Below are 10,747 nucleotides of genomic sequence, written 5' to 3' on the forward strand. Positions count from 1 at the left end.
AAGACAACTGGAAGTTTAAAGGCATGGTTTCGACCCAATGTGGTAATTAACATATCAATTTACTTCATTAGATAAAAAAAATAAAGTCATTAGGTAATAAATTGCTTTAGTTCTTAATGTATAACTCATGATTACCTGTGCATTACTTAAGCATTATTTAATGCATATTTGTGCACAATCAAGCACTCTCAAAAACTCACTGAAGCTGTTTACACTGTGAAATGAATATATTACTTACAGATTCATACACACATCTGCACTTTATTGTTTCTAACGAGAGAATTCTCCAGTATTCTTCAGTCAGCGAGCGAGTGAAGAAAACAGCAGCATTTCAGCTATAACTCACCTGAACGCCTCTGATTGGCCATTACATTCATCAGCTCAACAGAATGGTGTGTGATTGGTTATAATGTGCAGTGCTGTAAACACGCATCTGTCTCTGGCTCAGCAAACACAGATTTTAATTTAGCAGCTGATGATAGACGCGCTGAACGATTTAATCACGCTGGTGTGATTGTATCATATATAGAAAATATTATTCGGCTACTTTTTGTCTTTTGGATGTTGCATTCAAAATCCACTAGGCTCAGAAATCTGAGGGGGCACGTGCCCTCACTCTCAATGGGCATGACGCCTCTGGCTAAAATGTCTCTTCAGTTGACATCAGCCTCTGAAGACTGAGGCTTTTCTGTTTATTTCACTAACTATGCTTGATTGTGTGCTCAGATTAAATGCAGTTTTCATCAGGTTTTTCTCTGCTGGTACCAAACCAACAATTCTACTCTAGCTTCATTTGCTGAATAATCCGTTTCAGTGCTTGTGAAAACGGGATGACAGCAGAGGATGCATCTGTCTTCAGTGTTTCAGCAGCAACAGTAATGCAGCAAGCAGTTCATTTCTGAACCCAGTTTACACTACCGTTCAAAGGTTTGCAATTTCAAACACATTAAATTGATTAAAAGTGACAATAAATGCATCTAATATAACAATGTTTCAAATAAATGCTGTTCTCCTGAACTTTCTATTCTTCTGTGAATCCTGAAAAATAAAATGTATCACAGTTTCAACAAAAATATTGTGCAGCACAACTGTGTTCAACATTAATAATAACCAGAAATGTTTGTTGAGCAGTAAATCAGTATATAATTATGATTTCTGAAGATCATGTGACACTGAAGACTGGAGTAATGATGCTGAAAATACAGCTGCAGATCACAGAAATAAATTACAGTTTAACACATATTCTAATTCTATTCTAATTCTAACAATATTTCACAAATCTTACTGTATTTTTACATCAAATGAATGCAGCTTTAGTGAGCAGAAGAGACAAGTAAATAAATAAAATCATTATTATTCCAAACCTCTGAATGGTAGTGTGTATTTATTTTTGTATGATTCTTAGCTTGTGTAGATGTAGTTTGACATATAAATAATCTTTTGGCTATTAAAAGTGTCTTAAATACCAGAGAAGATTGGATATAAACACCTCATTGTTCTGCAGAAATACTTCAGCGTTTTTTCTAGACGTCTTGGCTGGTGGCTGCTGGATTTTTACATGAGAAAAGACGAGAGGAAAAGAAAAGTTGTGGCAGTTGATTCGAGGAACGAGTGTGAGCCGATGGTCATGTGATCTGTGAGAGGTGTGTGTGTGTGTGTGTGTGTGTTAAAGAGGGTGATTCAGTCCAGCCTTGTGTGTGTGTGTATGTGTGAGAGAGAGAGTGTGTGTGTGTGTGTGTGTGAGAGAGAGAGTGTGTGTGTGTGTGTGTGTGTGTGAGAGAGTGTGTGTGTGTGTGTGTGTGTGTGAGAGAGAGAGAGAGAGAGAGAGAGTGTGTGTGTGTGTGTGTGTGTGTTAATGAGGGTGATTCAGTCCAGCCTTGTGTGTGTGTGTGTGTGTGTGTGTGTGTGTGAGAGAGAGAGAGAGTGTGTGTGTGTGTGTGTGTGTGAGAGAGAGAGAGTGTGTGTGTGTGTGTGTGTGTGGGTGTGAGAGAGAGAGTGTGTGTGTGTGTGTGTGTGTGTGTGAGAGAGTTTCAGTGTGGAAGAAACTCATACTGTAGTTTTGCTGACAGGTTTGGAAGTTAAATGTGGTTCAGATGTGGAATGCAGTGATGTCTGTTCATTATCTCTGATGTCGACCAATATATCAAACATTTTGTGATTATGAGCCCATAACTGTGCCTGATTAACAGAAGATCAGAATATATCTGCATCATATCAGTCTGAATGTCTGTTGATATCAGTATCATTGGTCAAACCCGAGCCGCTTATATTCTGATGAATCAGACCGTTCAGTAACAGTGATTCATTCACAATGAGGCATTATGGGTCCTTCTGTAAGGTTTATGGCGGGTCATTTAGTTTTATCTGAACATTTGTTTGTTTGGTTTTAATTCACTGTAACTTTCATTTCCTTAAGTCAAAAACAAACGTTATATGTTTACACTTTTTATATGAGAGTAAATTATTTTATTAGGTGTGTGTCACGGTGCACACAGCAGGGAGGATCAAGGAACACGGAGACGAGGATGTAACTCAAATAATATGTCTTTAATGAAGACATCACGGAACGGCAGACACAGACAGGAACGCCGGGCAGTAACGAGTAGACCAGACGAAATTACACTACACAGACAGAACTTAAATACCAGGGTTAATTAACTCAAACACACACACCTGGAACAGAATAAACTACTAATCACATAAAACAAGGACAGGAAACAATATAATATGGGCACGGAAACACAGGGAGCACGTGGAAACACAAGACACACAACAGAGGTCTGACAGAGTGGACTGAAATTAACAAATTAACATGATTAAATTAAAAACTATAATACAATACTTATACTTATTTCAAGTAAATATATATATATAAAAAAAATATATATGTATATATATATATATATATATATATGAATAAATTATTAATATAAATATATCATTATTATATATTAATATAGTATTAATAATAATAATAATAATAATTATTGATATTATTATTCATTATTATATATCAGATTTGTAACATATAAGTTATTAAAATATCATTATTGTTTATAATATACAATATTGTAAATATAATATAAAATCATTATTGATAATAATAATAATACATATATATCTTTAATTATTATTATTATTATTATGATAATATAATAAGAAATGAAGTACAAAAAATATAAATGCAGTAAAATTAATTTTATAACATCTGAAATATTTACTTAAACAATTATAATTTATTATATAAATTATATAAAAATACATATTAAATTATTTATGTAAATATGTTTGTGTAAAATTATTATTATCATTATTATTATTACTAATAATACTTTAAATATATATCTACATATCTGGAATACTTGAGTGATATAATAATAATAAATACAATAAACGTGAATATAAATGCATCAAATTAGATTTAGAAATGATGTATATAATGAGTATTATAGATTATGAAGTTTATTTTACAGTTGTTATGAAGTGTTCAGTGGTTGTTTAAGCTGTCTTGTATATCAGTTCTGTTTTCCAAGAAATGGCCTTATTTCTATAAGTGAATAACGGCTGTTAACAGCATTAATATGGTGAACTGTCAGTGGCTAACTGTCTTTACAGTTTCTGCTCAAGTGAGGAGAAAAGCGTCTTTAACTTCCTCAGAAGAGCAATCACATGATCCAATCCTCCATTCTCAGGCATATTTTAGCTGCTACACTTTTTACAAAAAAACACCAACAACACCTTCAAACAGCAAGCATGCATAGCAAGTAACACTTTAAGTTTCGTCTCATCGAGAAAGTCCATGTTGCAAACAAGTTGCAAAATGCATCTCCTAGTTTCAACCACCCTCTTATGAAACAAGCAAAATAATCACATAACAATTATAACCACAAAGCAATCAATATTCGTGCTCTTAAATATACAGCACTTGGTATAACATCTAGCATGTACACGTCTATGATGGGAGTTTGAACTTCTATTGTCTCTAATTCATTTGTTACCATTAGCAATTTAGCTGAAAAGTCATACAACTTAAGTATTTCCCTCATTAACTTCATTATTCTTTTATTCACTAATTCTTGTTTCCTCATTAACTTCAGGATGGCTCTCATTTTGAAGAAGATGTTTTGGTCCTCCAGTTCCCTTTTAGGTCCGCCTCTTTCGTTCCTTCTTCCTCTGTTTCTTGACCTCGTTGTCCTGGAGGCGTTGAAGTGTGCTAAAAGATCATTAAAATCCGCTTTTTACTGCCCCCGGCTGGGGATTGATCAGGAGATTGTGTATCAGTTATGGTAGGAAATGCCACAAATGTGAAGCAGATTGATGCTGACGGTCAGTAGTTAAAGCTGTGCTGATCTCTGTCCTGCTCCATGATCGATGTCTCAAACACACCTCAAGGGTCCAATCCCCCCAAACTCGGCGCCAGAGCTCGGCCGGTGAGAGGTTATCTGTGTTTGACCCAGTGTGGATTCAGAGTTACTAATAGTTACTGTCTTTCATTCTTCTCGTAATACTCCTGTGTTTCTACTGCTGGCTGAATTTATTATGATCCGATTGAGCCAGAACAAGTCAACTTTATCAACATCTGAGGAATTTATAAATGTTACATTTAAGCCGGCAATAATGTAGCACTGGAGGTCAGGAGGTCGTGACCTCAGGTGAACCGGAATGACCTAAATACTGACCTCCCATTTCCAGTGATTTATGAAGCAAAAGTGAAGTCAGCTGTGATTCTGAGTATGATGGCATATTAATGTTTTTTGTCAAATCTCAGGACACTATTGTATACGCTGAAAAAACGGGTCTAGAAGCAATTTTCACAAAGAAATTGATTGTACATTTTACAAATATTTACAAAGAATTGGCAAGTAACACATTGAATTAAATATGTAAATGATATAACTTAAAAAATCATAAACCATGACATACATCAAAACATGTCATATGTTTTTGTTATAAAATATAACTTAAAATATAACGTAACTTAAACATAATATAACAACAACATAAAATTTAACATGCTTCCTTTTATCTTTTGTTGTGTTATGTTGTTTTTATGATATAAAACAACATAAACATATATACAAACCCTACAGTACACATACAGTGCCCTCCATATTGGAACAGTAAGGCCAATGCCTTTATTTTTGTTGTAGACTGAAAACATTGGGAAACATGAAAAATACCTGTAAATAAAAGCTGAAATGTTAATCTATCATCTCATATTCATCTTTTGATGTCAAACCCAAATGTTTTCAGTCTACAGCAAAAATAAAGGAATTGGCCTCACTGTCCCGACACTTTTGGAGGGCACTGTGTAACAACAAAACATAACAGCATCACATAAAACATAACATTATGTTTTGCTCATATGTTTTATGTTATTTTTTGTTACAAAACAACATAATGTAAATGATAACATAATGAAAGGACATATCAAATCAACATAAAATATTGATCCAGAGCAAATTAAGTTTATCAGCATCTGAGGAATTTGAAATGTTACATTTGAGCCAGAAATAATGTAGCGCTGAAGGTCAGAGGTCGTGACCTCAGGTGAACCGGAATGACCTAAATACTTGACCTTTTCCATTTCCAAGGTGATGACTGAAGTAGGAGTCATGTTGACTGATGATGACATCAGTATAAAAGTGTATTTTGTCAACGTTCATATACACTGAAAACAGTTTGGATTTAATTTTCATTCAGAAATTGCTTGTAAATATCACAAATAATTACAAAAAATAGCACAAAAGTAACACATTGACTTGAATGCAAAATTTTTAAGTTTTAATTCTAAATATATACTCTAATAATCTTTGTTTTATTTGCAGCTTTTAAAAAATCCGTTTTCTGCGAATGATCTCAAAGCTGACAGACTTGACCGGCAACCAAAAATGTGTGATTGGGTCTGAACAGATGTTTCTGCTATGATATTTAATATCCCTGTTGTGTTGTGTGTTTGTGTTCAGGAGGTCACGCTGACAGAAGGCAGTAAAGTTTTCGCCTCGTGGAAGAGTCCACCGCCTCCGGTCTACATTCAGTTCTTCTTCTTCAATGTCACCAACCCTGAAGAGTTTATGAAAGGAGAAGCCAAACCTCGTCTTACTGAAATGGGGCCGTACACTTTCAGGTACATCACATGCACACGGAGACTGCTGGGATCAGACAGCACGGCTTTCATGAAATAGTAAAATCAGGACAGGACTTAGAGTAGCTCCGTCCACTGTGAAAAATCAAAAATCCAAAATCCCACTCCACACAACTGCATAAATGTGTGTTGTTACATTAGGTTACGTTACATTAGGCTAGGTTTGGATAGGCTGTTACATTACATTACATTATGATAGGTTACGTTACATTAGGTTGCGTTACGCTACATTGCTTTACGTTACGTTATGTTACATTATATTGGATTTGGTTAGGTTGTTACATTACATTACATTATGATAGGTTACATTACGTTACATTAGCTTGCTAACCTAACCAAATCCAAATTATGTTGGATTTGGTTAGGTTGTTACATTACGTTACATTATGATACATTATGATACGTTACGTTACATTGCATTGCGTTATGTTATGTTATTTTATGTTATGTCACGTTATGTTTGGTTAGGTTAGGTTGTTATTCTTTGTTTTAGACAACATAATAAAAAACATAATGTTATGTTTTGCTATGTTATGTTATGGTTTTTGTTATAAAATATAACATAAAAACATAATATACCATAACATTATGTAACTCTTTAATCAATCCCATCATGCATCTGAACATTGATCTGTTAAGAATATCTGAACCCAGAAACTTATTTTTGTTTGTCAAATATAACATAGCATAACTTAGCAAAACAATATAAAAACATAATATGACAAAACATAACATAAAACATAACTTGTTTTATTTGTGATCTTTTATGTTGTTTTCCTCTTATAAAATATAAATAATGAAACAAAACATAAGATAAAATAACATACTGTTTTGACTTTTAGAAATCTTAACAAAACAGCATCAAGTCCCCTTTATTTATATAACGCTTTTAACAATACAGATTGTGTCAAAGCACTTAACAGCACTTTTTTCTATATCAAACTATAAAATATTTTCTATATTAACGTTAATGCCCTGGCAGTGACAAATAGCTTTGGTTTTATATTTAATTTGATCGCATTAATATTATAAGTTGAGATTTACAATAAATATTTTAACTGCTGCTATGTAAAAGGAATATTGCTGTGAAAAAGCACCTTTTGTGTTTGGTATTGCACTTTTGTTTATATATCAGTGCTTTTAAATGAAAAACGTGCACAATACATTACTTTTGAATTCATCATATATATATGTATTCATATTCATAATTTATCTCAAAACATGAAACAAACAACTCCGATTCCAATTTTAAATGTAATGTTTGCTGGTAACTGACACCCAAGTTTACTTCAGATAGCTCTGCTAATTAAGAATTATCTTGTTTATTATTAAATACGCAGTTCCAGCTAAGGCTGTCATATTTTATCAGCATGTTTGCAGTCATGCTCTCCTCATGTCTGCAGGATCATTCATGTCACACCCTAAACAAATATCAAAGTCTGTGCCGTTAACGCTCTCCGCTGCTTAACCAAGGACAGTTCAGCGGCCTGACCTGTATTCCTCTGCATGGCTTAACAGTATCAAATTGCTACAATCGCAAACCTATCAGCAGAACGGCAGACAGGAGCCAAAACAACTCAACTTCATAAGTGGGAAACAGGAAATATTTCTGATGGCACGTGAAGACAGAAGAGAAGTGCTCTCGCTCAGCTGGAGTGCATTTTTTTGTTAATTTTGTGGTTTATTGTTTTGAGTCGTTTGGGACGCGGTGACACGGCCCTCTCACAATATATGTACGCAATCATGCTGTACGTATCAGAACACAAGTTCCATGCTCCGCTCACACTACATGCGTACTGCACCCGAGCCCAACTGAACCGTGCTCTGGCCCACCTCTTCCAACCGAGCCAGGGACGGGCAAGGTTAAGATTGCCTAGTGAGAGTACACCCATCTCCCGCATCCCTCACACTCTCTACCCACCCGCACCCGCCCATCAAGTGATGTCCCGCGCCACACTCTGCTGCGATAGTGCTGGTCTCTACTCGGAAGGCGCCTGTTATAATGTTATGATCAAGGCTCTGGATAACTTCTTTTTCTATATCAAACTATAAAATATTTTCTATATTAACGTTAATGCCCTGGCATTACTCATTCCCATATCTCAGGGAACCAAGATTACATTAGTATTCAAGTACGTTCCCTATCGATACTTCACTCGTACAGTGTCTGCTAAGACGCCATGGGGAACCAGTATAATCCCACCATGCTATGCTAGAGCAACGAGTAATACTTGAACTTGCCTTAAGCACCAAAAGGGCCCCAGAGGGACCAAGTATTTTGCAGGGAACCCCGCAGAAGGCAATAGGGCCAAACTCACAGAGGTCATCCCAGCTTTGAGTGAGCATTCTAAAAGAAATCTGTACAGCCTCAGCACTCAGTGAGGGTCAAGAGCGTACGAGAAGGCTTGCCTGTATGTATATTGTGGCGGGAGGAGCCAACGACAGACACAGTGGGCGTGGCGTCAAGCCTCGGAGAGGTTTTTATTAAACAATATATTAAAATAAAGTGTCCAAAGGGGGAAAAGTGTCCAAAATAAACAGGGATCTGGTGTCCTCGTCGTGCTGCGGGGCTGTGTAGGAGGGCAGTGTTCAGGAGGGAAGGGTCCAGGGAAGGGGCGGAGTCCGGTGGCCGCACGCGCTCCCCTCTCGGGGCCGGGAGCGAGTGGCGGCGGCGTCTCTGGCGCGGCTTCGTCCATCTGCGGAAATCCCGGCGCTTCTGGGGGATTCGGCGGCCCGGCATCCTGGCCCGTCAGCCGCCTAACGGGTGCGGCAGTCCTCCTCGACGCTCCCTTCCTGGACCCACGAGGACACCAGCGTGCATGCACGGGGGAGAGACCGGTCTCCCGAGGAGAGGCGCGCTCGGCGTTTAAACGGCGACGGTGATGAGGCTCTATTCACGTCAGGTGCGCCTCATCACACGCCGCCAGCCCTGGCTGTTTCAGCGCCCCTCCTCTCTCACACACCCACTCCCGTCGGGAGCCTGGTGAAGGGCGGCGAATACGGGACGGGGTGGTGATGATAGACAGGGGGGAGGCAGCCGACTCGTCACAATATACACACACACACACACACGCACACGCGCACACACACACACACACACACACACACATGCACACACACAGTATATACTGTATATATATATATATATATATATGTATTCATATTCATAATTTATCTCAAAACATGAAACAAACAACTCCGATTCCAATTTTAAATGTAATGTTTGCTGGTAACTGACACCCAAGTTTACTTCAGATAGCTCTGCTAATTTGCAGACACTGAATATCTTTTCTGAAGAATTATCTTGTTTATTATTAAATACGCAGTTCCAGCAAAGGCTGTCATATTTTATCAGCATGTTTGCAGTCATGCTCTCCTCATGTCTGCAGGATCATTCATGTCACACCCTAAACAAATATCAAAGTCTGTGCCGTTAACGCTCTCCGCTGCTTAACCAAGGACAGTTCAGCGGCCTGACCTGTATTCCTCTGCATGGCTTGTTTGCACTGAACATGGGTAATTCAGAGCCAACAGAAAACACTCCGGCAGGAATCGATACGCTCTGGAAACATCTGATGTTGACCGTAGAGAGTGAAACATAAATAATTTTCATGCAAATATCATGTATTATGCATCACATCCTGTACTCTTACATTATTGTGTCTGTCCTACAATCATCATCTGCATTATACAGCCATTTGTGCCTCATGTTTCATTTGCCCAGCTCTCAAACTCACATAATGCCAATAAAAGTCAACCTTATGCCAAATAATTGCGTTATTTGCTCTTATCTAAATAGCATTTTGGTTGGTTTATATACATATATAAGAAATGTGTGTGTGTGTGTGTGTGTGTGTGTATACATACTGTATATATATATATATTTATATACTGTATATGTGTTTTGTGTGACACAGGACCACAAAATCAGTCGTAAGGGTCATTTTTTCTTTTTAATTGATATTTGACCGAGATACAACTATTTGAAAATCTGGAATCTGAGGGTGCAAAAAAAAAAATCTAAATATTGAGAAAATCTCCTTTAAATTTGTTCAAATGAAGTTCTTAGCAATGCATATTACTCATCAAAAATTACGTTTTGATATATTTACGGTAGGAAATTTACAAAATATCTTCATGGAACATGATCTTTACTTAATATCCTAATGATTTTTGACATAAAAGAAAAATAATTTTGATAATTTTGACCAAAACAAATACAATATATTGTTGTCTATATATTTGTATATTTATATATATATATAGTCTTTGCTACAAATATGCCTGTGCTACTTAAGACTGGTTTTGTGGTCCAGGGTCACATATTTGTAATTATATTTAAATATTTTAATATATTATATTATATAATATAATGTTATATTATATTTATATGATATGTATGTACTTATAGATAATTTAAATAGCATTTTGGTTGGTTTATATATATATATATATATATATATATATGTATATATGTGTGTGTGTGTGTGTGTGTGTTTGTATATATATTTGTAATTATATTTTAATATTTTAATATATAATATCATATAATGTTATATAATATGTATTTGTAGATCATTTATAAAAAGCATTTTGGTTGTT

The 10,747-nt window shown here is 36.1% G+C and overlaps 1 protein-coding gene across 4 annotated transcripts in view; it reads left to right on the top strand.

The window, feature by feature from the left end:
• LOC306856218 (lysosome membrane protein 2-like) overlaps positions 1 to 10,747 on the top strand; it is a 30,124-nt gene that overhangs the window by 3,059 nt on the left and 16,318 nt on the right. For all 4 annotated transcript variants that reach the window (XR_013782983.1, XR_013782984.1, XM_079395355.1 and 1 more), the window contains exon 2: positions 5,967 to 6,127. Coding sequence is in view for 2 of the 4 variants with exons in the window: in XM_079395355.1 (XP_079251481.1) it covers positions 5,967 to 6,127 (161 nt within the window). In the remaining 2 variants the exon portion in view is untranslated. The remainder of the gene's footprint in view (positions 1 to 5,966; positions 6,128 to 10,747) is intronic.

Source organism: Barbus barbus, assembly GCF_936440315.1.
Source record: "Barbus barbus genome assembly, chromosome: 36".
In the NCBI taxonomy this organism is placed as follows: Eukaryota; Metazoa; Chordata; class Actinopteri; order Cypriniformes; family Cyprinidae; genus Barbus; species Barbus barbus.